Source organism: Salvelinus namaycush, chromosome 5 (assembly GCF_016432855.1).
Source record: "Salvelinus namaycush isolate Seneca chromosome 5, SaNama_1.0, whole genome shotgun sequence".
Lineage (NCBI taxonomy): Eukaryota > Metazoa > Chordata > Actinopteri > Salmoniformes > Salmonidae > Salvelinus > Salvelinus namaycush.
In genome coordinates this window covers 71,903,058-71,930,334 of record NC_052311.1, presented here as the reverse complement: position 1 = coordinate 71,930,334, position 27,277 = coordinate 71,903,058, and the positions used below count along the sequence as shown (strand labels likewise).

General features: G+C 46.1%; 2 protein-coding genes across 3 annotated transcripts; one reads left to right on the top strand and one right to left on the bottom strand.

Moving 5' to 3' along the window:
- The first annotated feature begins 1,362 nt into the window (after window positions 1-1,362).
- osgin2 (oxidative stress induced growth inhibitor family member 2) lies at window positions 1,363-3,883 on the top strand. The gene is made up of 7 exons (XM_038993338.1): window positions 1,363-1,429; window positions 1,594-1,730; window positions 1,971-2,162; window positions 2,366-2,460; window positions 2,669-2,826; window positions 2,911-3,341; window positions 3,456-3,883. The coding sequence occupies exons 1-7, from the start codon at window positions 1,363-1,365 to the stop codon at window positions 3,867-3,869; spliced, it is 1,494 nt and encodes a 497-aa protein (XP_038849266.1). The 3' UTR covers window positions 3,870-3,883.
- Window positions 3,884-5,769: 1,886 nt separating this feature from the next.
- LOC120048872 (nibrin-like) lies at window positions 5,770-24,498 on the bottom strand. 2 transcript variants are annotated; one of them, XM_038995171.1, is made up of 17 exons: window positions 24,332-24,498; window positions 23,769-23,890; window positions 23,262-23,389; window positions 23,017-23,176; window positions 22,800-22,903; window positions 22,460-22,577; window positions 11,983-12,173; window positions 11,627-11,727; window positions 11,362-11,500; window positions 11,057-11,265; window positions 10,751-10,928; window positions 10,061-10,646; window positions 9,705-9,785; window positions 8,785-8,928; window positions 8,570-8,683; window positions 8,099-8,148; window positions 5,770-6,728 (listed from the first exon to the last, which is right to left on the bottom strand). In XM_038995171.1, the coding sequence occupies exons 1-17, from the start codon at window positions 24,360-24,362 to the stop codon at window positions 6,698-6,700; spliced, it is 2,487 nt and encodes an 828-aa protein (XP_038851099.1). In that variant the 5' UTR covers window positions 24,363-24,498; the 3' UTR covers window positions 5,770-6,697. The 2 variants fall into 2 exon arrangements, with proteins under 2 accessions (XP_038851099.1, XP_038851100.1); XM_038995172.1 differs by lacking the exon at window positions 9,705-9,785.
- Window positions 24,499-27,277: the final 2,779 nt, after the last annotated feature.

Genomic DNA, 27,277 nt, shown 5'->3' with positions numbered 1-27,277 from the left:
GCCCAAACAGCACGGCCAGTGTATGGAATCCTGCCACTTTTACTGAAAAGGATAACACCCAGCACCCCAGCACTGGGTGAAAAACAGCCTGCAGTGCTCTCTCACCCAGGGCTGGGCTGGGCAGGGGAGTGGAAAGGGGGAGATGCGGGAGGGGAGTGCGTGCTTGTCAGAGGGGAGGTGGGAGGGGAGATGGGTGCATGTCAGAGGGAAGGTGGGAGGGATGGTGGGTGCATGTCAGAGGGGAGGTGGGAGGGGAGATGGGTGCATGTCAGAGGGGAGGTGGGTGCATGTCAGAGGGGAGGTGGGAGGGGAGATGGGTGCATGTCAGAGGGAAGGTGGGAGGGATGGTGGGTGCATGTCAGAGGGGAGGTGGGAGGGGAGATGGGTGCATGTCAGAGGGGAGGTGGGAGGGGAGGTGGATGCATGTCAGAGGGGAGGTGGGATTAGAGCCTGCTGGGAGTGATCAGGGGGGATTTCCACCCCGCCGGGCACACAATGGCACTGCCACATAACATAAACACTCATACACACACACACACAATGGCAACGTGGCACAACAGACCTGAGCCTCCATAGATTTGATGCTTACTGTCTTTTGTTTGGGAAGAGGAGGTTCGTCTAGCCACGGGCTGTGTGTACGATGCAGGGGGCGCGGCGGGGTGGCAGGGGAGGGGTGGTGTGGGGTGGGAGGGAGGGAGGGGTGTTGTGGTCCTGATTGGATGTGTGTGTGTGTATATGAGGGGGGTCATGACTGTGTGTGTGTGTGTGTGTGTGTGTGTGTGTGTGTGTGTGTGTGTGTGTGTGTGTGTGTGTGTCTGTGTGTGTGTGTACAGAGAGAGAGACGGACACAATAGCAGGATGAATAGAGTTGTTTTATTCCCTGTGTGTGTGCTGGAGAGTCAGCTGAGCGTCGATAGAGACAGACCGAGGGATGGGACCTACGCTCACATAAAACAACAACCGTCGACGGCCGATCCAGTCCGGTGTGAACCTGTCACACCAGACTGAGAAGCAGACTGAGAAGTGACAACTACAGTAATTTCACAGACCACAACCCTCTCTCTCAGCTCAAAGGCACTAACTTTAACACACTCTAACGGACGACAGCTCTACTGTTGGCCAAGCAGACATTCTTCTCTGTATGATTTGGCAGTCCCACACTCACTCTACTGTACCTGACTCACTTAACCGGTGAGAGAATGAAAGACTGTCTGCAACCACCAACCATCTTCACTTTGTTTACGAGTATCCATCCATCCTGTCACCATGGTGACCCCTTTTCTCTCTCTCTCTCTCTCTCTCTCTCTCTCTCTCTCTCTCTCTCTCTCTCTCAGTGTGCCGGCTCTGGCCCTGGCTACAGCCATGCCTCTTCTGGAAGAGACCACTGTGCCTCGAGAGCATCCCCCCACACTGCCTGTGGTCATCATAGGTATGTTTAGCCCTAACCTCTGACCGCTAACATCTAACCCTAACCTCTAACTCTGCCCCGAGAGGCTAACACCCCTTCGCCATCTCACCTCGCCCGCCGTCATCATTCACAGGTAACCTCTGACATTGCAAACATTTGATTCTCTCCTCTGTATGTCTGTGTAGGTAACGGGCCATCAGGTATCTGCCTGTCCTACCTGCTGAGTGGCTACAAGCCCTACCTGGACCCTTCAGCTGTTCACCCAAACCATGTTCTGTACAGGAAGTTACAGGAGACCAGACACCTGCCCATCACTGAACAGGTGAACATCAAAGCATTGCATTAAACACACATACAGCACACACACACACACACACACACACACACACACACACACACACACACACACACACACACACACACACACACACACACACACACACACACACACACACACACACACACACACACACACACACACACACACACACACACACACACACAGATCACAGTTGACAAACACAAACACTGAAACATGATCAAGTCTGGTCTCTCTATGCAGGATCTGGAGTATCTGAGTGAAGGTCTGGAGGGGCGGTCAGGAAACCCTGTAGCAGTGCTGTTTGACACCCTGCTGCACCCCAATGCTGATTTTGGCTACGAGTTTCCCCCTGTGCTACAGTGGAGAAGAGACAAGCAGCAGCACCTCCCTCACCTGGTGCTGGGCAGGGCTACGCCTGGAGGGGCCTGGCACGTGAGTTATTCCTAAACAGCTTATACCCTCCTTTCCCCATTTATTTACGCCTAACCTCACCCATGGTGCTGGGCAGAGCTATGCCTGGGAAACCTGGAAAGACTTCACCCCCAAATCTCCTCATCCCTATGTTCCAATGCTAAACCTAAACTACATTCTTAAAATCCTCACCTCCAATCCTCTCTCTTTTCTCTCTCTTCTAGGTGATGGAGGGCTCCATGCTGACCATCAGTCTGGGCATCTGGATGGAACTGCCAGGGATCAACTACCGAGACCTGACTAACAATGGCAAATGCAGGTACTGACATATGGCAAATGCAGGTACTGACAATGGCAAATGCAGAGAGGGAAGGAGGGAGGGATGGAGAGAGATAGAGAGATGCTGTAATGAAGTTATATAGATTCAAAACAATGAGACAGCTTAAATCTCCTTAATACTTTAAGAGTTTACTAAAGGATCTTTTGTTTGACAACGAGTGATCTCTCCCCCCCCCCCCCCCCCCCAGGGGCGTGACCAACGACCGGGCCACTCCAGAGGAGATCTCGTCTTACTACCGTAACTACGTCAAGCTGATGGGCCTGAAGCAGAACTTTGTTGACAACACCTACGTGACCTCTGTGCAGAAACTTTTCCGTGGACACGAGGGGGAGGGTCTAGAGAATGGTCATGGAGGTTTGGGGGAGGGGGGAAAGGGGGTGTACGAGGGGGGAAAGGGGGTGTACGAGGGGAGGGAGGGTGAGGGTGTAGACGAAGGGGAAGGTGGGGGCCTGTGGGAGGTGAGGGGGTACCAGCGGGTGCAGGGCGACACCCACGTTCCTTTCTGCCTGTTTTCGGAGAATGTAGTTCTGGCCACGGGCGCGTCTGATTCACCAGCTCAGCTGGGTGTGGAGGGGGAGGAGCTTCCCTTCGTGTTCCACAGCATCTCTGCTCTGGGATTGGCTGTGAGCCGGAAGAAGCTTGGGCCAAACTCTGATCCAGTGCTGATCGTAGGGGCGGGGTTAAGCGCAGCGGATGCGGTTTTGTGCGCTTGTAACAACAACATTTCCGTGCTGCATGCCTTCCGCAAACACGTAGACGACCCAGGCCTCATCTTTAAACAGCTACCCAAGACCCTCTACCCAGAATACCACAAGGTCTACCACATGATGCACTCCCAGACCCACGCAACACCAAACATGGCTGCCACCTCCACCACCAATGGCCTTCCCAGCATGGCCGCCTCAGTCTGCTCCAAGATGTGCTCCAAGCCCCAACCCACCACAACTAACATGGCCACCAGTGGTGGTCCCGTTCTGTTCCCTGACTACACCAGCTTCCCAGAGCACTGCGTGGTGTCCTTCCAGCCAGACATGAAGTGTGTCCTGCAGGGGAGCAACTCCCTCAAGGCCTTTAAGATCTCCATGGCCCTGGTGTTGATCGGCACCCACCCCAACCTGTTCTTCCTCAAGGGCCAGGGCCAGTACCTGGGACTGGACCCCACCAAACCCATCTCCTGCAAGCAGAACCCTGTGGATGTGCACCCCTACACCTTCGAGTGCACCAAGGACCCAGGACTGTTCGCCATGGGCCCGCTGGTGGGAGACAACTTTGTTCGCTTCCTAAAGGGCGGTGCTCTAGGCATTGCCTCCTGCCTGCTCAAGAGACTGAAGAAGAAAGGCAAGCTGATCGCAGAAGGGGGAGGAGTAGGAGGAGGGGAGTTTATCTAGGTGAAGTGTGGATGGAGAGGAATGAGGTGGTGAATGAGTTGGAAGGGAGAGGGAGAGAGGAGGAAGATGCATCTTTATTTAAGCGAAGAGAGAAAGGAGGTAGGGAAAGGGAGGAGAGGAAGGAGGAAGAGGAGGGGGTTCATCTTAGTAAAAATAGCTACTATTACCAATGGAGTTCTGAGTTAAAAGGGCAAAGCCAAGCAGTACGTTTTTAATATTTTATTGTTTGCAGTGGACATACCTATTTGAACTCTGAAGCTTTCTTCCCACTTCTGAGAGAACTGAAAACAATGGAAGTGGAGGCAGGCTAGAGTTACAGTACATGACCAGGTTCAGCCCACCACCTGTTACAGCTCCACTGTTCTGGTTTCTGCTGGGAAGCTGTCACAGGGTTTAATGTCCTCTATCCAGAAATCCAATCTGCAGTGTGACAATGTTTTTTTAAGTCATATTTGTGACATTTTGTAATGTCTTGAGTTTTTGTTATTTGCTCACCTTGTCTTTCAAGCAAGTGCATTTTCTGATTTCTCATCTACTTTAAACAATTGTTCTACTATTTATCTGATGGCCTTCACCATGCAATGGAGTGTGAACCACTACAACTCCCCTTTAAAGCTTCAAGGAAATGGAACTTTGTAGAGATAGGCCCATAGCTGCTATAGTGTTTCTGCCATCATCTCAATTCTGAGTTTCTCATCAGTGCCAAGCTACAGACCCCAAGCAGTATCTGGCAGACCAGGATGTAATGGGAACGTTGAAGTAAGAGATGAATCAACAACCCCATCACCATCCTAATCAGACGAAGTACAACTAACTCACTATGGTTGGAGCGCTCCTCTTAACGTTTTTCCTATGCAAACCCTTCCACTCACACACCTGACCTGAATGTATTCTGGATCAGATAACTCATTGCTAACTTACTGTAAATGTCAGCCTGATTTCAACCAATGGGGCATAAGAGTTCTCTATTGATGTTAAACCATAACAAAATGCCAAATAGTGTTTTTTAGACACACTGAAGTCATGCAGATGCGCGTGACTCTTGGCTGCAGTAAAAAAGCCATCGCCACCTGCGTCCATTCAACATAGCCTGGATTTACGATATTACTCTTAACAAAATAATTGTTTGGGGTCTCATACGCTTACCGTGGTGTTTTGATTCTAGCTGGAACAGTCGCTAAGATTATATTTGGTTGTGATCTTTGAAAAATAACTATTTTGGATGCAGCAGTTGTTAGCTAGAAAGCTAACGCTCATTGACATAGGCTGTAGCAAAAGCTAGCCAAATAGCCATTTTACTGGTTGAAGTGTTTTTTTTAAGTATAATGCATAATGCAGTTGAAGTATAAAGTATAATGCAGTTGATTTGGGATAACACAAACAGCAGGACATTCATACGAGCCTTAAAATCCAATTATAATCCAAAAGTAGTGTGAAATGCACTCATAAGTAACATCTAAATATAGGCTTTTTTGCTGCCACCAATTTGCAGCAATGTTAACAAACACAGAAAGGGGTCTATAAAATACTACTAGTCGACGACTCCTGATAAGTGTACATTGGATAAACGCAAACTGTAGGTGCATTCATTGACATCCACCAGTCTGAATACAAAACTGCTAGTCCATTGCATTTATCAGGAGTTGACTATCGCCTATTGAAGTCATAATGACTATGTTAAATGCACATTTTCTGGTTGCCATTATGGAGTAAATATTATGCCTGTTGCTGATTCCAGGTCCGTATAGTATTCTCTGTGACATTTCTCATACAATGTCACTTTCACACAGCCATCATACGCCTCATGTGTCTGTTGTGCCAAATACCTGTCACTGTATGTAAAGCTGTGAGGACTGAGGGTAGAGTTTCATTCATTTATTGAACCAGTCAGTCGCCATTAGAATGTGTGTATTCATATGCAGTTTATTTCCGCATTCAGTCATCCTCAAGACTGAAGCTGCTTGCAGAAAAGAAGAAAACGAAACAAATTGTGGAATTGGGATAAAATATAGATTGTTGACAAGATCAGCAAACTGAAAATGTATGGAGTTCCTGGTCAATATGCTGTATTCCAAACTAACCATCCCTTAGGCACTACATCCAGACCTGAAAAGATGAATCAGTGGATAGGTGTAAATGTAAGGTGGTGGTAGTCACTCAACCTTGCCCCCAGATAGACCATTGGCTTATGGCTAATTACACCTACATGTCCAATCTACACAGTAGGTGCCTTGATGAGAAGGGTTAACTAGGGGTTGATTAATAAAAGGAAACAGCAGGTTCCCCAACCCCTGGGGTCTAACCAGGGTTTTCTACTACTGTCTTACAACATATATCCCACGGTCTTCTCCTGTTCACAACAGACACACAAGCTGCTTGGTGCGTGGTAGAGTTGGACTCCTCTCTTGTACAACTCAAATGAGTTTTTAATATGTTTTGTATACTGTATTTTTTATTATGAACAAATAAAAATCTTGAAATGTAAAACCTATTTATTTGTTTACATTTCCTCGCCATCAGTGACTAAATCAAGGTATATAATTAGTGTACAGTACATAGAAAGTTAGACATTTCTGCCCACATCTATCACCGACAAAAAACGTTTAAACATTTGTCATTGACAGGCCCCTCTTGTACTCATTGTACTCAAAATGACCAGAGTTAACTCAAAGATCCATTCATGAACATTATTAGTGGAGCGGAGATGACAGTTCTATCAAACTGAGAATTATAGAAGCGCAAAACATTCCATGGGGTGTTGACATCCCTTCCTGTGTCTTAAGATGAACATTTGTCTGCAGGGCTTCAAATGTTGCAGCCAGGTGCTCTCATCTTTTCTTGGTGGGTTTGGGGTTGTACCTACACACACACACACACACACACACACACACACACACACACACACACACACACACACACACACACACACACACACACACACACACACACACACACACACACACACACACACACACACACACACACACACACAGGTTAAGTCAGGGCAGTGGCCATCTAGACATCCCACCTAAACACTCAGGCTTTTAAAATTCCTGCTAGATCAATCCTGGATGCATTTTGGACAAATATTAAAAATAGCCCAAATTAAGCCAGCGCTGTAAACCTCTGGCCGGGTTTGAAGAACTCAAACCAAACATCCTCCCAATAAACTAAGTCTGGGAGACGGGTTCGGGCCAGACCCAAAAACATAAAACCACGACTTGTTTTCTTAGTAGCCGGCGCTGTCCTCTGGCCATGCATGACTGAGTGGGCATCATGACTCAATGATCAAACAGCAGTCTCGCTCCAGGCAGGCACGCACGCACACACCCTTTTCTGCTTAGCCAGGGAAAATGCAGCAGCCCTAGCGTGTGCATACATCACCAGCATAACCCAGACAACCAGGTGTGACGCAGGAATCACTGGGCGCTGATTGGTCAGTGACAACAAGCCCAAACCGTCCAAAAACAAAAATCCACCCACTCACATCAGGAATGTTTCTCTCTGTTCTGTGGGTCTTGGTCTAAACGGTCCTTTTCAGATGACTATTTGACAGGCGATTCCAAAAATGGTGTTGATGTGTATTGTACGTATGCAGGGGACCAGCTAATTTCTCCTTGAGGGAGAATACAGCTCTATTGAATGTGAATCATAGTTTAGCTGGAATCAAAACCTGAGATCAGCCATGTTGGTTGGATTACAGCTACAACCAAGGCTATGTTGCTGGGCGGTCAATGTTGTTTTGTGTTTCTGAATTGGGGTTAAGGGAATGAATAGATGAATGAATGAGTGTGGAGTAGTGAAGAGCTCAGCAGACAACCTCTAGTCCCAGTCATCGTGTGGGCAGGCAGCTGTGTGTGCGTCAGCCTGTAGGGCGCTGTTGTCTTGTGTCTGGTAGTGACGTCCTTGAACACGGAGCAATGCCCCCTGGGAATGTGATGTTTGTGTAAGCTGGGTGCTCCAACCCTTCTGCTCCACTGCAGACTGCAGACGGAGTGGCTGACTTTTTCTACCTTGGGGGCTGGAGGGTTCAACATAATCAACATCACTCTACATTTATCCATTCATTCCCAGCCTGGCTCCAAACCTCTTCCAACCAATAGCCCGGGCCACAGCTTGGTTTACATTGTACTGTAGACTGTGGTGTCCTCCACCTGAAATAATGACACCCAAATTGGTTTGGGTTGATTGTTTTGGTGTTTGCAGCCTGACAAGCCTTGTCCTCGTACCTGAAGAGGTCATCTCCCAAAGTCTCCTCTTTCTTGTTCTGACGCTCATCCTGAAACACACAGACACAGGGCTTTGACTCACAGACCCACAAACCTCCATCTCCTCTCTACCCAGCCTCAGCCCCCTCCATCTCCTCTCTACCCAGCCTCAGCCCCCTCCATCTCCTCTCTACCCAGCCTCAACCCCCCCTCTACCCAGCCTCAACCCCCCCCTCTACCCAGCCTCAACCCCCCCCTCTACCCAGCCTCAACCCCCCCTTTACCCAGCCTCAACCCCCTCCATCTCCTCTCTACCCAGCCTCAGCCCCCTCCATCTCCTCTCTACCCAGCCTCAGCTCCCTCCATCCCCTGTTACTACCATTTCATGGTAAATACCATGTACTTCTCTTCTAGGAGTGTTTGTGTGTCTCAAGGGTTGCTAAACAGACAGTAAGTATTGTAGTAAACAGCAGCTGAAGTAGGACTGTGTACCTCTGCTGCGTCTCTCAGCCACTCCTCCAGCTCAGAGTTCTTGCCTCGGTTGTGGGCCAACAGGTCTGACCCTCCGATGATGTTGGGCAAACCCTGGGCACCGGGAACTGGGACCTGAAACACACACACATTACTACACACACACAGAAACAGAGACACTAAGCTAACAGAGTCCCATGACCCTGTGTTGCGGTGAGGTGCATTCTGGGGTCTACCTTGCGGAAGCGTTTAAAGTCCTTCCTGTTGACATTGCCGTGCGTCTCCATGGGGCGTGGTTTAGGTCTTGCCGGTGTTGCCACGGTGAGGGATTTGAACTCCACCACTATAAGTCTGCTGGGGAGATTCTCACCCCCTAAACCCTACATCACAACACACAGACCAGTTACTGACAGACCTAACTCTTCCCCACTGGCCCCTACTCCAGACCAGTTACTGACAGACCTAACTCTTCTCCACTGGCCCCTACTCCAGACCAGTTACTGACAGACCTAACTCTTCCCCACTGGCCCCTACTCCAGACCAGTTACTGACAGACCTAACTCTTCCCCACTGGCCCCTACTCCAGACCAGTTACTGACAGACCTAACTCTTCCCCACTGGCCCCTACTCCAGACCAGTTACTGACAGACCTAACTCTTCCCCACTGGCCCCTACTCCAGACCAGTTACTGACAGACCTAACTCTTCCCCACTGGCCCCTACTCCAGACCAGTTACTGACAGACCTAACTCTTCCCCACTGGCCCCTACTCCAGACCAGTTACTGACAGACCTAACTCTTCCCCACTGGCCCCTACTCCAGACCAGTTACTGACAGACCTAACTCTTCCCCACTGGCCCCTACTCCAGACCAGTTACTGACAGACCTAACTCTTCCCCACTGGCCCCTACTCCAGACCAGTTACTGACAGACCTAACTCTTCCCCACTGGCCCCTACTCCAGACCAGTTACTGACAGACCTAACTCTTCCCCACTGGCCCCTACTCCAGACCAGTTACTGACAGACCTAACTCTTCCCCACTGGCCCCTACTCCAGACCAGTTACTGACAGACCTAACTCTTCCCCACTGGCCCCTACTCCAGACCTAACTCTTCCCCACTGGCCCCTACTCCAGACAGATACAGACAGGACTTACTGAGGCTTCCTGTTTGACAGGTTTGGCATCAGTCTCTGGCTCTTCCAGATGACCAGGGGTCACACCATTAACAGGTTTTGACTTGGGGGGGGACAGAAGATAGAGGATAGTGCATAATAATAGTCACCTCATAGAAACCAGGGCTGGGGAAGGCAGTCAATTCAGGAAGTAAACTGAAATTACAATTCAGTGATTTTAAAAATGGCAGATATTTTCAATGAAACTGAGAAGTCGAAGCTATCAATTTGTATATTTTAAATTAAAATCACTTCCTGAATCGAGTGGCTTCAATTGGAATTGATCCCAGTCTTGATAGAAACACATGACAACAAACACACAATGACAGCTCCTCTCACCTCAATGAAAGACACCTCTTCGTCTTTGACCTCAGCTACAGGCTCCGCTCGCTGTCGTCTGCTGGCTGACGATCGCTCTTCTGAATCCAAGCCTGACCTATGATTAGCTGCGATTGGTTCCACTGGATAAACCCGCTGTTTCTTATTGGCAGAGGTAAGTTCCACTGTCTCTAGGAGCTGTTTTCTATTGGTTGAGCTCTTGTCTGTCAGCTTCAACCGCTGGCCTTGACTGGCTGACATAGGCTCATCCGATTCGTCCATGTCCTCAGACATGATGGACTCCAGTTCGTCCATCTCTATCTCTGAAGCCCCACCCCCTTTAGTCTCCTCCATCTCCTTCCTCTTCCTGGATTGGAGCCCCTGCTGGGCAGGGTTGGAGAACCCCTCTGACAGAGCCTCAGTCTGACCTGGAAACAGATGTGCACCTGAGCTGTGTTGGCCCTGGGACCTGCCTGCGGGGGTGTGTGTGGAGTTGGAGGTCTCTGAGTGCTGTGGTACTGTCCTCTTCGACTTCTCCTTGTCTTCTTCCCTCCTGGAGAGCTTGGCCTCTGATTGGACAGTAGGGGACTCCTCACCTTCCCGAGGTCTGAGAGAGAAAACATTGGTGTCTGTATATAATATCACCATTAACTCAAGATTGATAAGCCACTGTGTGGAATTGTATGGATATCTCCAGAGAGCTGCACTTGCCTTTTCTTGCCGACAGGCTGGAAGAAATTAGTGAGGGCAGACTGTTTCTGGGGGGAACCTTTCTGCGAGACCTGTTGTTTCTGGGAGGAGCGCTTCTGTGGGGACATCGTCTGCACTCCTCCGTTGGTCCGAGGGGCTGTGGCCAGGAATCTGGTGATAGCATCACCTTTCTCTCCACCTAATATCATGATAATGCAATGTCATTTAGCAGACCCGTGTTTTCAGTTTATATGGCCCACGCCAGAACTTTCCTACTGTAACTCTGACACCCACCCACTCTGCCTAAGTCATTAGAAACTATTCTACCTGGATGTTGTAGCTCTCCCCTTTTTCTGTCCGAGCCGCCACCACCAGCGCTGTCTGAGGCGCTGAATGATGACATCATAGTCTCTGCCACTGTGCAGGTCCCGGCCAGCTCTCGGCCTGAGGGTTTGGATCGGTTAAGATGAGAGGTGGTCCGGCTCTGGTCCCTCTCAGGGGTCTCTCCAACTGCGCTCACCCCAGCCACGTCCACCCTACTCAGGGATAAGACAACACAGATCAGCCTGATGCACTCAAATAGAACTGTGAGTTTGGAGCTCAGGTTGTGTGTGTGTGTGTGTGTGTCTTACCCACTGATGCCCTGTGAAGGCTCTGTGTTTACAGCATAGGCTGTGATGTTCTGAGACGCTGCTGGCATTACCGTCTCGTCCACTGGTGCATTCTGGGATAGCGTGGCGCCAGGGATGGTGGGTTTCATTCTCATGGATTCTGACCAGGGGAAAAAAACATTAACAACGATACAAGTGTTGACTCCACTATATAAGTCCATATCATTATAAAATCAGGAACTCAAAATAAACAGACTATGATTCACCGTATGAGAGCCCCACCCACCTGAGTCAGCCATCTGATTGGAGGGATTGCAGTACTTGTCACAGCTGACATAGATGGCAGCCAATCCGATCTCAGACTCTGTGATGAATCGAAGACCTTTCCTGGAGAGCGTGCGAGATGGTAAATATAGACTGTGCTGACAACCAGTTAGTCTCATTTCAGAGCTGCAGAGAAGAAGTGTAACACCATAACACTGAATTGACATAGGAAAAGCCTCAAGTCTCAAAAGCTTTGGGAATGTCTCAATTGTTTGTGTAGTTCAACCCCCCCCCCCTCCCCCAAAACAAATCTCCCTTTTTTAGGTATGGAACACACTCAAACTGCACTCTGTCTTTATGATACTGCAATGTGTGTACCTCTGTAGAATCCTCCCCACAGAGTCTGCCCACTTCTTAGTGGAGGGGGGCAGTAGTGCTTGGGAGTTTCCCGTTGCCATGCCGATCACACAGCTCAATGGTGATTCCAGGAGTGACACAGGGACAGACCCCTCCTCCAAGAGCTGGCTCCTCCCACCTCCACAACTCACTGCCAAACTCAGACGCTTTTGCTGGAGAGAAGTGAGTGAGAGATTTATTATTATTATTGTGATTATTATTCCAAATAGTAGCGGTACGGGTAGTAGGGGTGACGGTAATGATAGTAGTTTAATGATGGTAGGGATAGTGGTGGTGGTAGTAGTAATGATGATGGTAGTTGTGATGTAATGGTGATGATGACAGTTATAAGTTAGTTATAGTAGGTAGTCGGTAGAGATAGAAGTGCTACTAGTGGTAATGGTGGTAGTAGAGATAAAGGTAGAAGTGCTACTAGTGGTAATGGTAGTAGTAGAGATAGAGGTAGAAGTGCTACTAGTGGTAATGGTAGTAGTAGAGATAAAGGTAGAAGTGCTACTAGTGGTAATGGTGGTAGTAGAGATATTAGAGGTAGAAGTGCTACTAGTGGTAATGGTAGTAGTAGGGATATTAGAGGTAGAAGTGCTACTAGTGGTAATGGTAGTAGTAGGGATATTAGAGGTAGAAGTGCTACTAGTGGTAATGGTAGTAGTAGAGATAAAGGTAGAAGTGCTACTAGTGGTAATGGTATTATTAGAGATAGAGGTAGAAGTGCTACTAGTGGTAATGGTAGTAGTAGAGATAAAGGTAGAAGTGCTACTAGTGGTAATAGTAATAGTAGGGATATTAGAGGTAGAAATGCTACTAGTGGTAATGGTATTATTAGAGATAGAGGTAGAAGTGCTACTAGTGGTAATGGTAGTAGTAGAGATAAAGGTAGAAGTGCTACTAGTGGTAATGGTAGTAGTAGAGATAAAGGTAGAAGTGCTACTAGTGGTAATGGTAGTAGTAGAGATAAAGGTAGAAGTGCTACTAGTGGTAATGGTATTATTAGAGATAAAGGTAGAAGTGCTACTAGTGGTAATGGTATTATTAGAGATAAAGGTATAAGTGCTACTAGTGGTAATGGTAGTAGTAGGGATATTAGAGGTAGAAGTGCTACTAGTGGTAATGGTGGTAGTAGGGATATTAGAGGTAGAAGTGCTACTAGTGGTAATGGTGGTAGTAGGGATATTAGAGGTAGAAGTGCTACTAGTGGTAATGGTGGTAGTAGGGATATTAGAGGTAGAAGTGCTACTAGTGGTAATGGTAGTAGTAGAGATAGAGGTAGAAGTGCTACTAGTGGTAATGGTAGTAGTAGAGATAAAGGTATAAGTGCTACTAGTGGTAATGGTGGTAGTAGGGATAAAGGTAGAAGTGCTACTAGTGGTAATGGTAGTAGTAGAGATAAAGGTAGAAGTGCTACTAGTGGTAATGGTAGTAGTAGAGATAAAGGTAGAAGTGCTACTAGTGGTAATGGTAATAGTAGGGATATTAGAGGTAGAAGTGCTACTAGTGGTAATGGTATTATTAGAGATAGAGGTAGAAGTGCTACTAGTGGTAATGGTAGTAGTAGAGATAAAGGTAGAAGTGCTACTAGTGGTAATGGTATTATTAGAGATAAAGGTAGAAATGCTACTAGTGGTAATGGTAGTAGTAGAGATAAAGGTAGAAGTGCTACTAGTGGTAATGGTAATAGTAGGGATATTAGAGGTAGAAGTGCTACTAGTGGTAATGGTATTATTAGAGATAGAGGTAGAAGTGCTACTAGTGGTAATGGTAGTAGTAGAGATAGAGGTAGAAGTGCTACTAGTGGTAATGGTAGTAGTAGAGATAGAGGTAGAAGTGCTACTAGTGGTAATGGTAGTAGTAGAGATAAAGGTAGAAGTGCTACTAGTGGTAATGGTGGTAGTAGGGATAAAGGTAGAAGTGCTACTAGTGGTAATGGTAGTAGTAGAGATAGAGGTAGAAGTGCTACTAGTGGTAATGGTAGTAGTAGAGATAGAGGTAGAAGTGCTACTAGTGGTAATGGTAGTAGTAGAGATAGAGGTAGAAGTGCTACTAGTGGTAATGGTAGTAGTAGAGATAGAGGTAGAAGTGCTACTAGTGGTAATGGTAGTAGTAGAGATAGAGGTAGAAGTGCTACTAGTGGTAATGGTAGTATTAGGGATAGTTGTAGTATTAGTGTTAATAATAGTGGTGGTGGCATTCATTTTAGTAGTAATAATAGTAGCATGTTCATTTTGGCCTCCTGAGTGGCGCAGCATTTTAAGGCACAGCATCTCAATGCAAGAGGCATCACTACAGTCCCTGGTTCGAATCCAGGCTGTATCACATCCGGCCTGATTGGGAGTCCCATAGGACGGCACACAATTGTCCCAGCATCGTCCGGGTTTGGCCGTCATTGTAAATAAGAATTTGCTCTTAACTGACTTGACTAGTTAAATAAAGGTTAAATAAAAATCCATATTTAAACTTTGTCCCTAATATTCACTATATTTTTTGATTTCTACTATTGACTTACCATTTTATTTATGTTATTTCTATTATTTATTTGTATTATTTTACTACCATTTTATATTATTCTTCATTATACTATACACCGAGTATACCAAACATTAGGAACACCTTCCTAATATTGAGTTGCACCCCCTTTTTGCCCTCAGAACAGCCTCAATTCGTCAGGGCATGGACTCTACAAGGTGTTGAAAGCGTTCGACAGGGATGCTGGCCCATGTTGACTCCAATGCTTCCCACAGTTGTGTCAAGTTGGCTAGATGTCCTTTGGGTGGTGGACCATTCTTGATACACAGGAAACTGTTGAGCATGAAAAACCTAGCAGCGCTGCAGTTCTTGACACACTGAAACCGGTGCGCCTGGCACTGACTACCATACCCCATTCAAAGGCACTTATCTTTTGTCTTGCCCAAGCACACTCTGAATGACACACATACAAAATCCATGTCTCAATTATCTCAAGGCTTAAAAATCCTTCTTTAACCTGTCTCCTCCCCTTCTTATACACTGACTGAAGTGGAATTAACAGGTGCCATCAATAAGGGATCATAGCTTTCACCTGGATTCACAGACAGAGACACAGAGAGAGACAGAGAGCGAGAGAGAGACACACAGAGAAAGACACACAGAGATAGAGACACAGAGATAGAGACACAGAGATAGAGACACAGAGATAGAGACACAGAGATAGAGACACAGAGATAGAGACACAGAGATAGAGACACAGAGACAGAGTGGGAGGGGGAGAGAGAAAGCGGGAGGGAGAGAGAGAAAGCGGGAGGGAGAGAGAGAAAGCGGGAGGGAGAGAGAGAAAGCGGGAAGGGGATGGGGAGAGGGAGGGAGAGAGAAGGAGAGAGGGAAGGAGAGAGCAACAGAACAGGAGGGGGAGAGCGACAGAGCGGGAGGGGGAGATTGACAGAGCGGGAGGTGGAGAGCGACAGAACGGGAGAGCGACAGAAAGAGAGAGTGCGAGACAGAAAAAGAGAAACAGAAAAAGAGAGAGACAGAGACTGTATTGAGAGATAAAATAAACACATCACAGATTTTAACAACCATTTCCTCAAATACATAACTGAGTGACCACAAATAACCAACCACCTAACATCATTACCTGGTCTCCAGCTGATGAGAAGAGGCAATAAACAGGACATAAAGACTAATGGAAGCCCTTAATTGATTTATTCAGACTCTCACATTGGGGAGCCATGTGAGGTGAACGCTGTTCTATAACGTTGGATTGTATAACGGCTATGCATAGAGAGAAAGAGGCCGGCCAGTACCTGTTTTGAGTGAGAGAGGCAGGTCAGTACCTGTTTGGAGTGAGAGTGGCAGGCCAGTATCTGTTTGGAATGAGAGAGGCAGGCCAGTACCTGTATTGAATGAGAGAGGCAGGCCAGTACCTGTTTGAGTGAGAGAGAGAGAGAGAGCGCGCGCCAGAGTGAGACAGGCCAGTACCTGTTTGAGTGAGAGAGAGAGAGAGCGCGAGAGAGTGAGACAGGCCAGTACCTGTTTGAAGTGTGAGAGGCTTGAGTTGATTTTATTTTTACAGGGACAGTGCACATTAATCAACGTTTCAGTAAAAGTGACGGTTTTAGCCAGCCGGCTAATTTTCAACCGCAGTCCCTGGGCAGGTTATTAAAAACAATTACAATACAGACAATCATTGAGCAGTGAGCACACGCAGAGCAACATGGGACAAGCAAGACATAGCACAAAAAGCAACAAGACAAAATCCATAAAAGCAACAGTGTTTCCACACCTCACAAGCTAAAGACAACAGACAACATGGAAAGCGGCAATACACAGCTAGGGATTATGTTCACAAATCTGATTGACCTTTAGCCATGTCTTCATGTTTTTTGTGAAAGTTTGATCAGTTGGTGCAGTTGTGTGTGTCCGATGGCAGTGTATTCCAGACATGGGAAGCTCTCACAGAGAAAGCAGATTGACTAAAAAGGTGCTTTTCCTTAGGGGAACTATACAGTTACCTCTCATGGCAGATCTTGTGGATCTGCTGCCATATGTTTGGGTTTTCTGTGTAACAAAAGTACTGAGTGGAGGGGGAGCCAGGCCATTTAGGATCTTGAATACAAAACATGCGTCGGTGTATTGCACAAGATTTTCCCAACTCAGGAGCTCAAGCTTTCTGAGGATGTAACAGTGATGATGGCTATTGGGCTTCCTACCAAGCACTTTGAGAGCCTGTTTGTAGACAGACTGAATGGGTTTTAATGTTGTAAAGCAAGCTTGGGCCCAACTAGTCAAGCAGTATGTTAAGTGGGGGAGTATCATAGATTTGAAGTACAGTTTTGCTACCTCTGTAGTCAAACAATTTTGTATAAATCGGAAATTAGCTAGGTTGAATTTGGTTATTTGAATTACCTTTTTCACCTGCTTTTTAAAAGAGAGGTTGGAATGATGCCACACTGAGTTCTGCCTTCAAGGTATGATTTCATCCATCTCAAGGCATCGGGGGAAAAGTTGAACTTCAACAATTTTGTGATGAGAACCTCATGGTTAACAGTATCAAAAGCCTTCCTTAGGTCCAGAAACATAGCCCCAACAACACCCCCTTTGTCCATCTTGGACTTCACATTTTCCAGAAGAAAGCAGTTGGCTGTTTCTGTGGAGTGTTTTGCTCTGAAGCCAAACTGCATGGAGTGTAATGTGAAGGGGCTGTTGTTGAGGTGGGCAATCAGTTATTCTGCTACACACTTTTCAACAACCTTCGACACCACAGGTAGTATACTAATGGGCCTGTAGTTACTCATGTCAGCAGGGTCACCCGATTTAAAGATGGCTGTTATTATGGCCGACTTCCATACCCTTGGAAACACCCCCTGACCAACAGATGTGTTGGTGACCTTAGTAATGGGGCCAATGAGTGACTCTCTGTAGTTTTTAAGAAAGGTAGAGTCCAGCCCAAACACTTTTTGGGCTTTAGAGTTCTTTAGTGAGCTAATCACCCTGTTCACCTGACTCAAAAACCTCCCTTATGACGAAGACAGGTTGAGCGTCATTCACTAACACTGAGCCCAAGAAACCAGTGGAGGGGTTCTGTCAGTACCCTGACAGAGTCAATAAAGTAGGAATTGAAGGCTATTGCTATTTTGACTGCATCCTGTGTTAGATTGTTATTCACCATGATTTCTAGTCTTTTTGCAGTGTTACTATGGTCTTTCCCTGTTAACTTTTTTTGATTCTCCCAGATAAATTTAGAATTTCCCTTTGCTTCACCAGTTATGTTAATAAAAAGGTTTGCCTTGGCCTGTCTGATTTCTTTCATCACGTTATTTCTCAACATGGTAAACCTACATCTGTCATGCTCTAATTTGGACTTTAGGGCTGTTTTTAGAGCATTTTCATCAATTTCCAGATTTCTCCATTTAGCCAAGGAAGAGTGCTCCTTTGGCCAGGTTTGGATTTTCTTTTCTTTAGGAAACCATTTATTGTAGTCTGGATTGTGGATAGAAAAACCTGACTATCAGCTTCGACATCTGTATAGGACAAGAGATCATTCCAGTTAATTCCCTTAATTGCATTTTGAAAATAATTTAATTCACTCTTAGGTATTCTTAGTTGATCCGGCTTTCTAACAGTAGAGAGGTTAAACCTGCTCTTAGAAAGCTTTCTGGCTAAAAGTGTCAGATTATGAATGATTTAGTCACTCTCTCTGGTTTATTACTGAACACCAAATCAATCTGTGTTTTAGAGCAACAAGTCACTCTGGTTGGCCCTTTAACTAGCTGTGTAAGGTCAAAGGTATTAGTGATCCGTTTGATGGTTTTCCTACAAGACTTGTCTTCATAATTCATGTTAAAATCCCTCCATTAAGATGACCTCTTCCCCAAAATCACATTCTCTAAGCATGTTATTAAACTGATAACAAAACACTTTTGGTGGAAGGTGGCCTATACATTCCAATGAGGGTAAAATACATTTGGGGAGACAGTGTAACCTTCAGGCCAATACAGTCTAGTTTATTATCACATGACCACTCAATTTGTTTACACCGGATATGTTCTTTAATGTAAATCACCAGACCCCCTCTTCCTTCAGTCCTGTCTCTCCTGAAAACATTGTAGCCAGGCACAATCAAAGCAGCATATGGAGAGTTTTTAATGGAGCCATGTCTCTGAAAGACAGAGGTAGTCAAGGTTGGAGTCTGTGAAAAGATGTTGAATTTGATCACTTTTTTGAATGACACTACAAATGTTCAAGTGCCCCCCTAGTAGTCCCTTGGGCTTAGCTCGTGGACTTAGCTCGTGGGTCCCAGATGACTCGAGAGTGATTGTAAAATTTTCATGTGTTTTCTGACGGCTGGGTTTAGGCTGTTTTGAATCGGGGCAGTTCGGTTGTGCAATTAACTATCCCTCCCGCCTGCACTGGATGCGGGGAACTGATTAAAACAGCTTGCGTACCAGAAGCAGAGTCCGGGATAACATATTACGACTTGGATATGTTTGAAGAGTCAAATTCCATCTTGGAGCCGGGTGAGTCGAGAGAAACCATGGGACCATAGCACTCACCCACTTCCGCAGCGGCGACGATCAGTGGACGAGGCCATCCACTGCTTTCCACTCCGGTGAGTATTGCTGGCTCGGTGATGTTAGGCCCAGGATTGAGTTGCACATCCCCGAAGAGCAGGAGGGTAGTGAACAAGTAGTTTAACAGTTTCCGATAAATGTTGGACTTGTGTTTGTTACGCCTAAGCGGTTCAGGGGAATAGAGAGCGAGGTAGACTTGGCTATTATTCAGAACATTATGGTATGCTGTGTGCTGTGCGCTCCCGTGGAACGGTGAACCAATGTGTTTGGTGTTGATATTCTCAAGCAGTCATCCCAGCAAGGACGCACTGAGATTATCAGTAGAGCAGCTACATAACTGACAATCATGGCAATATACTGGAGATAAAACACATAATTGCGCTTTAAATTTTAGCATGAGTTACTTAGCTGGGGTCGGCGTACACCTGATGTTTTAGATAAAATAACAGCATCTGTAGGAGAAGCAGCACCTGCCGCACCACCCTCACTTCCGTCTGCCATTGTTTGTTTGGGGCCAAAACAACAGGCCAGTAGCTGTTTTTTTACGGGCTCCTAACCAACTGTGCTATTTTTTATTTCTTTTTTGCATTGTTTGTAACTCATTCTGTACATAATGTTGCTGCTACCGTCTCTTATGAAAAGAGCTTCTGGACATCAGAACAGCGATTACTCACCTCAACCTGGATTAAGATTTATTCTTTAATGAGTCTGACGCTAAGAATATACTGCTTTGTCAAGACAAGGCCCAAATCCCTGTCATCAGCGTGAAGAAAAGACGGAGGAAAAGGGAGGGCTGCGGGGTGCCTTGTAAGAATTTGTCGACGAGGAGGTAAACCACCACTACCCTCCGTATTATTGGCCTATGTGAAATCATTGGAAAACAAAATTGGACAATCTACGATTAGGACTATCCTACCAACGGAACATTAAACTGTAATATCCTATGTTTCACCGAGACATGGCTGAACGACGACACGGATAATATAGAGCTGGCTGGCTTCTCAGTGCATCGGCAGGACAGAGCAGCTACGTCTGGTAAGACAAGGGGTGTGGGTGTGTGTCTATTGGTCAATAACTGCTGGTGCGCAATGTCTAATATTAAAGAAGCCTCAAAGTATTTCTCGCCTGAAGTAGAATACCTCATGATAAGCTGTAGACCACACTATCTACCAAGAGAGTTCTCATCTATATTATTCGTAGCCGTCTATTTACCACCCCAAACCGATGCTGGCACTAAGACCGCACTCAACGAGCTGTATAAGGCCATAAGCAAACAAAAAAATGCACATTCAGAAGCGGCGCTCCTAGTGGCCGGAGACTTTAATGTAGGCAAACTTAAATCTGTTTTACCTCATTTCTACCAGCATGTCACATGTGCAACCAGAGGGGGAAAAAAACTCTAGACCACCTTTACTCCACACACAGAGACGCATACAAAGCTCTCCCTCTCCCTCCATTTGGCAATCCTACCAATAATTCTATCCTCCTGATTCCTGCTTACAAGCAAAAACTAAAGCAGGAAGTACCAGTGACTCGCTCAATACGGAAGTGTTCAGATTACTCGGATGCTACGTTACAGGACTGTTTTACAAGCACAGACTGGAATATGTTCCGGGATTCATTCAATGGCATTGAGGAGTATGCCACCTCAGCCACCGGCTTCATCAATAAGTACATTGACGCAATCGTCCCCACAGTGACCGTACGTACATTTCCCAACCAGAAGCCATGGATTACAGGCAACATCCGCACCGAGCTAAAGGCTAGAGCTGCCGCGTTCAAGGAGTGGGACACCAATAAGAAATCCCGCTATGCCCTCAGACGAACCATCCAGCAGGCAAAGGGTCAATACAGGACTAAGATTGAATTCTACTACATCGGCTCAGATGCTCGTCGGATGTGGCAGGGCTTGAAAAATATTACAGACTACAAAGGGAAACCCAGACGCGAGCTGCCAAGTGACGCGAGCCTACCAGAAGAGCTAAATTATTTTTATGCTCGCTTCGAGGCCAGCAACACTGAAGCATGCATAAGACTACCAGCTGTTCCGGACGACTGTGTGATCACGCTCTCCGTAGCCGATATGAGCAAGACCTTTATACAGGTCAACATTCACAAAGCCGCAGGGCCAGACAAATTACCAGGACTTGTACTCATAGCATGCGCGGACCAACTGGCAAGTGACTTCACTGACATTTTCAACCTCTCACTGACCGAGTCTGTAATACCTACATGTTTCAAGCGGAACACCATAGTACCTGTGCCCAAGAAAGTGAAGGTAACCTGCCTAAATGATTACCGCCCCGTAGCACTCACGTTGGTAGCCATGAAGTGCTTTGAAAGGCTGGTCATGGCTCACATCAACACCATCATGCCGGAAACCCTAGACCCACTCCAATTCGCATACCACCATAACAGATCCACAGACAACACAATCTCAATCGCACTCCACACTGCCCTTTCACACCTGGACAAAAGGAACACCTATGTGGGAATGCTGTTCATTGACTAAAGCTCAGCGTTCAACACCATAGTGCCCACAAAGCTCATCACTAAGCTAAGGACCCTGGGACTAAACACCTCCCTCTGCAACCGGATCCTGGACTTCCTGACAGGCCGCCCCCAGGTTGTAAGGGTAGGCAACAACACATCTGCTATGCAGGCAACAACACTCTCTGCTACCGCACGGCATGCGGTACCGGAGCGCCAAGTCTAGGACAAAAGGGCTCCTTAACAGCTTCTACCCCCAAGCCATAAGACGTCTGAACAATTCATCAAATGGCCACCCAAACTATTTACATTGACCCCCACCCCTTTGATTTTACACTGCTGCTACTCGCTGTTTATTATCTATGCATAGTCACTTTACAAATTACCTCGACTAACCTGTACCCCCGCACCTTGATTCGGTAACTCGTTATTGTTATGTAATTTTCTTCTGTTACTTTTTTTTCTCCCCTTAATTTTTTCTCTCATTAGTTTATTGAGTAAATATTTTCTTAACTCTATTTCTTGAACTGCATTGTTGGTTAAGGGCTTATAAGTAAGCATTTCATGGTAAGGTCTACTACACCTGTTGTATTCAGCGCATGTGACTTTGAAATGTTGATTTGTTTGCAGTGTGAGCGAGAGAGGCAGGCCAGTACCTGTTTGGTGTGTGAGCGAGAGAGGCAGGCCAGTACCTGTTTGGTGTGTGAGCGAGAGAGGCAGGCCAGTACCTGTTTGGTGTGTGAGCGAGAGAGGCAGGCCAGTACCTGTTTGCAGTGTGAGCGAGAGAGGCAGGCCAGTACCTGTTTGGTGTGTGAGCGAGAGAGGCAGGCCAGTACCTGTTTGGTGTGTGAGCGAGAGAGGCAGGCCAGTACCTGTTTGGTGTGTGAGCGAGAGAGGCAGGCCAGTACCTGTTTGGCATTGAGGAAGAGGAAGGTCTTGCCAGTGAAAAGTTCTTTACGTTCTGGCCTCTCGGTCAGGTCCACCTCATCCTTATTCAGACTGGGCTCGTCTATCTCTGGGAAGAAACTATTAACACCCACAAACAGTCCTTCAATAACATTGAAGGGATAGTGAGCGATTTGGGCAATTTAAAAAATACAATTTCATCAATTTCAGAATAAGGCTGTAACATAACAAAATGTGGAAATGCACTGTAGGTATATAAAATGAGGCCTGGATGAAGTGGCAGCTATTATTGTGTGGTTTGTGGAGGTGAGCAGCAGTCTTGTGTGTGGTGTCTCTTAGTACCTCTCAGCTTTTGGAGGTGGTTGTTTCTGTTGCAGGGCTTTGGTGAGCTCAGTGAAAAACTCCTGCTTGACTATGGGCCGACAGCACAGCAAAGCACAGATAGTCTGCATGGGGAGAGAGCACATTCTGTATGTACAGATGAATTAACACACACACACACACACACACACACACACACACACACACACACACACACAGTTTGTGGTCATGTGTTGACCTTGATGGTGACTTTAACAGTGGGCATGACCAGGTGAGTGCAGTCCTGTGTCCAGGTGTTGGTCAGCCGGCCACCCAGAAGCTGCAGGGTCTGAGACAGTGAGACCTTCCCTTCATTATCAACACAGGACGAGCACACCACCGCAGTTACCTGCTGCACACTGGAGAGAGAGAGACATTTCAAAATATAGATTTCTAATTTGTTTCCATCAAAATTCTTATCATTGCGTAAATGTGGGTGCACACCTGAACTTGCTGTGAAAGACCCCAAATGTCACTCTGTCCCCTGCCGTCAGGCTGCGAGGGGTTTCTCCTGACAGACGCTCCTCGTTAACAAACGTGCCATACTTAGAACTGTCCTTCAGGGTCAGGGCCTGGCACACAACAACAGTCTGTTGGTTACATCTACTTTATGAAAAACTCTCTTAACCAAACAATACAAGACGTGGATTTTGATATCCCTAAAAACAAGTGTCTCCTTATGTAACACATGTACAACATTAGGCAAAAAACCCAGCTCTGTCTACAAGACAAGATTCATGCTGGCTAGTTAGGATGGTGAACAGTGCGAGAGCACCTTCTACTGCAAGGGAGACATGACAGCATTTGATGGACTAGGGACTGCTCACATTCAGCCTATATATTTTTCAGTGAAGTATTTAGCAGTTGTAGGGTAGTGCTCTGGTTAAGCGGGTGTGTAGGGTTTGTGTGTGTGAGTAAAATTACTATAAAGAATATCCCCGTCTCTCTCACCTGATCTGTAGCAGTGAGGTGAGCATGAGCCCGGCTGATGGACTGGTCATTGGGCAGGATGACCTCACAGTTCTTACGCCCCACCACATACTCCTTATCTGGCAGGAGGTAGTGGGTGACACCTGGGACATGATATGTCATGAGATTGAATAATGAGAAAAGTAATGTTCTTATTCAAAACAACTGGAGGATGATTAAGGGCTTAATCATCATATGTTATGCGTTAGATAGAAGATTACCAACTGCAACAGTGTAGGACTGCACGTTAGCTTGCTAGCCAGGTGTAACTTGGATGAATTGTGTCATAGGAATAATACTAGCTAGCTAATTAACGTTAGACATTAACAATTTTTAATAGTTACTGTAACAGATTTGATTCTCATCTTCTAAGCGCGTATTCTAATACTCCAAAATACACTGAGAAACATAGCTAGCTAACATCTAGAACGAGCTGTCAAATGTAGCTAGCTACTAATGTTGTTAGCTGGTGGGTTGGTCATCCACTATGGCTAAGATAGCTAACGTTACTGTAGCTAACTAGAGCTGGGCAAAACAGAAGTTACCTCCGGATTCTAAAGGGTTCAGTGTCCACATGTTATAATACACTACGAGCTATGGAACGAACCGCCGAACATGTGCTCTTCTCTGTCGATAACTAGCTAGCTAGGTATACATCTACAAATAGTAAAATATCTAATGCGAGTCCGAGTTGCGTACAGTCAGCGCGAAAGTCCACATCAACTTCCTTTCAAAATAAGAGTCCCAACTGTGGGCATTGACATGATGCCGCTACTTATCAACTGAATCCAGTATAATTTTGTAATATGTAGTCCCCCATACAGTGATACCTGCCAATGGTTCGTGAGAATATGTGCACAAAACAGAAAGGCCAATGTCTGACTGTGCTTCAAATGTGCTTTATGTAGTGACAATATCAGTGAGGTGTATTCATGGATGCCAAGGGAAGCCAGGCTTCCCCCAAAAATGTAAAGAAAAAAACACAATAATTTATCTTTCTATCACACCGGAGAAAGCATCCGAGCGAGTGAAACAGCGCCCCTCTGTCTCTGTATGTGTAGGCCATCTAACTAATGTTGTCTAATCAAAAATAGTATGACATCATTGTCACCTGTATGGCCTCCCTTGATAAAAAAAAAAGTGTACAATAATAGCCCATGTTGAGCTAACTGAGCAAGCTCAACTGTGAATGGTGTCAAGGGAAGCCAGTTTGGATTTGGCTTCACTCTAATCACATCACATGGAGAGCAATACCTAATTGGTCTTGTCTACACTTGACACTTACATGTGACTTCTGCTATCAGACTACGAAGCTCGCATTGTGCGGATTTCCCCTCAGTCTTGATGAAATCAGGCTACTGAAAGCGCATACAGTGGGGGACTTCAGCACTCAGCACTCCTCCCACAAGTCTCAAGAAAACTTGTGTTTTGGGACAGAGGCACCTTTTCATTATAACATTGGAGGAAATACATTCCTAGTGTACGGGGAACGTGTTTGCTGGCCTCAAATGCTAGCCAGCTAGTTAATATTAAGAAAAACTATTTTTGGGGGGCTAGAGTTATGCTAACTCGTTTGCAATCCCTTTAGCCTTGCTTGCTATCTTGCTGGCTAGCTACAGAGGTTAGCTGGCTACTTAGAGTCTAAAGACCTGTCATACAGAGAAGGTAGGCCCACACACACACACACACACACACACACACACACACACACACACACACACACACACACACACACCCTGACAGCTGCAACATAGCCTCAATACATACACACACACGCTATTATGACTTGCCTTCGTCATCTCCTCTTGTTTCCCTGCAGTGATTGTCCCTGTGCAAACAGTGTGGACTCACTCAGATAACAGTTGCCCCAGGAAGCAGTTATTTTTATGGATCCCCCAAACTGGATGTGACATGTGGTTTCAGAGAGTTAAACCACTAGTGATCATGTGGCTTCAGAGAGTTAAACCACTGGTGATCATGTGGCTTCAGAGAGTTAAACCACTGGTGATCTTGTGGCTTCAGAGAGTTAAACCACTGGTGATCATGTGGCTTCAGAGAGTTAAACCACTGGTGATCATGTGGCTTCAGAGAGTTAAACCACTGGTGATCTTGTGGCTTCAGAGAGTTAAACCACTGGTGATCTTGTGGCTTCAGAGAGTTAAACCACTGGTGATCATGTGGCTTCAGAGAGTTAAACCACTGGTGATCATGTGGCTTCAGAGAGTTAAACCACTGGTGATCATGTGGCTTCAGAGAGTTAAACCACTGGTGATCATGTGGCTTCAGAGAGTTAAACCACTGGTGATCTTGTGGCTTCAGAGAGTTAAACCACTGGTGATCATGTGGCTTCAGAGAGTTAAACCACTGGTGATCATGTGGCTTCAGAGAGTTAAACCACTGGTGATCATGTGGCCTCAGAGAGTTAAACCACTGGTGATCATGTGGCTTCAGAGAGTTAAACCACTGGTGATCATGTGGCCTCAGAGAGTTAAACCACTGGTGATCATGTGGCCTCAGAGAGTTAAACCACTGGTGATCATGTGGCTTCAGAGAGTTAAACCACTGGTGATCTCTATCAATGTAGCTGTTTAGTAACCATTAACCTATGCCATCACGGGACAGCAGATGAGTGTTTGGTTTCTGTGCATGTGTGTGTGTTTGGTTTGCGTTTGTATGTGTGTGTGTGTGTGTGCACCCTTGTGTGTTTATGAGGGAGGGAAAGTCATTGAGAGAAGGTGTCTGCAATATTTGAGGGACCATGTTGTAAGACCACATAAAATGACCACTCAGTATACCAGACGTACTCCTATAGCTCCTTCCACCAGCCTCCTCTGCTATATACAGTTGAAGTCGGAAGTTTACATACACTTAGGTTGGAGTCATTAAAACTCGTTTTTCAACCACTCCACAAATGTATTGTTAACAAACTATAGTTTTGGCAAGTCGGTTAGGACATCTACTTTGTGCATGACACAAGTAATTTTTCCAACAATTGTTTAAAGACAGATTATTTCACTTATAATTCGCTGTATTATAATTCCAGTGGGTCAAAAGTTTACATACACTAAGTTGACTGTGCCTTTAAACAGCTTGGAACATTCCAGAAAATGATGTCATGGCTTTAGAAGCTTCTGATCGGCTAATTGACATAATTTGAGTCAATTGGAGGTGTACCTGTGAATGTATTTCAAGGACTACCTTCAAACTCAGTGCCTCTTTGCTTGACATCATGGGAAAATCAAAATATATCAGCCAAGACCTAAGAAAAAAAATGTAGACCTCCACAAGTCTGGTTCATCCTTCGGAGCAATTTCCAAACGCCTGAAGGTACCACGTTCATCTGTACAAACAATTGTACGCAAGTATAAACACCATGGGATCACGCAGCCATCACACCGCTCAGGAAGGAGACGCATTCTGTCTCCTAGAGATGAACGTACTTTGGTGCGAAAAGTGCAAATCAATCCCAGAACAACAGCAAAGGACCTTGT

Excerpts from the sequence above, each read along its gene's own strand:
- osgin2 (XM_038993338.1), top strand. The coding sequence starts at position 1,363 with ATGCCTCTTCTGGAAGAGACCACTGTGCCTCGAGAGCATCCCCCCACA. Across the intron at positions 1,731-1,970 it reads ACCTGCCCATCACTGAACAG|GATCTGGAGTATCTGAGTGA; the intron begins GTGAACATCAAA and ends CTCTCTATGCAG. Across the intron at positions 2,827-2,910 it reads GGGGGAGGGTCTAGAGAATG|ACGAAGGGGAAGGTGGGGGC; the intron begins GTCATGGAGGTT and ends GTGAGGGTGTAG.
- LOC120048872 (XM_038995171.1), bottom strand. The coding sequence starts at position 24,362 with ATGTGGACACTGAACCCTTTAGAATCCGGAG. Across the intron at positions 23,390-23,768 it reads ACCTCACTGCTACAGATCAG|GCCCTGACCCTGAAGGACAG; the intron begins GTGAGAGAGACG and ends GTTGTGTGCCAG. Across the intron at positions 22,578-22,799 it reads CCACCTCCAAAAGCTGAGAG|TTTCTTCCCAGAGATAGACG; the intron begins GTACTAAGAGAC and ends GGGTGTTAATAG.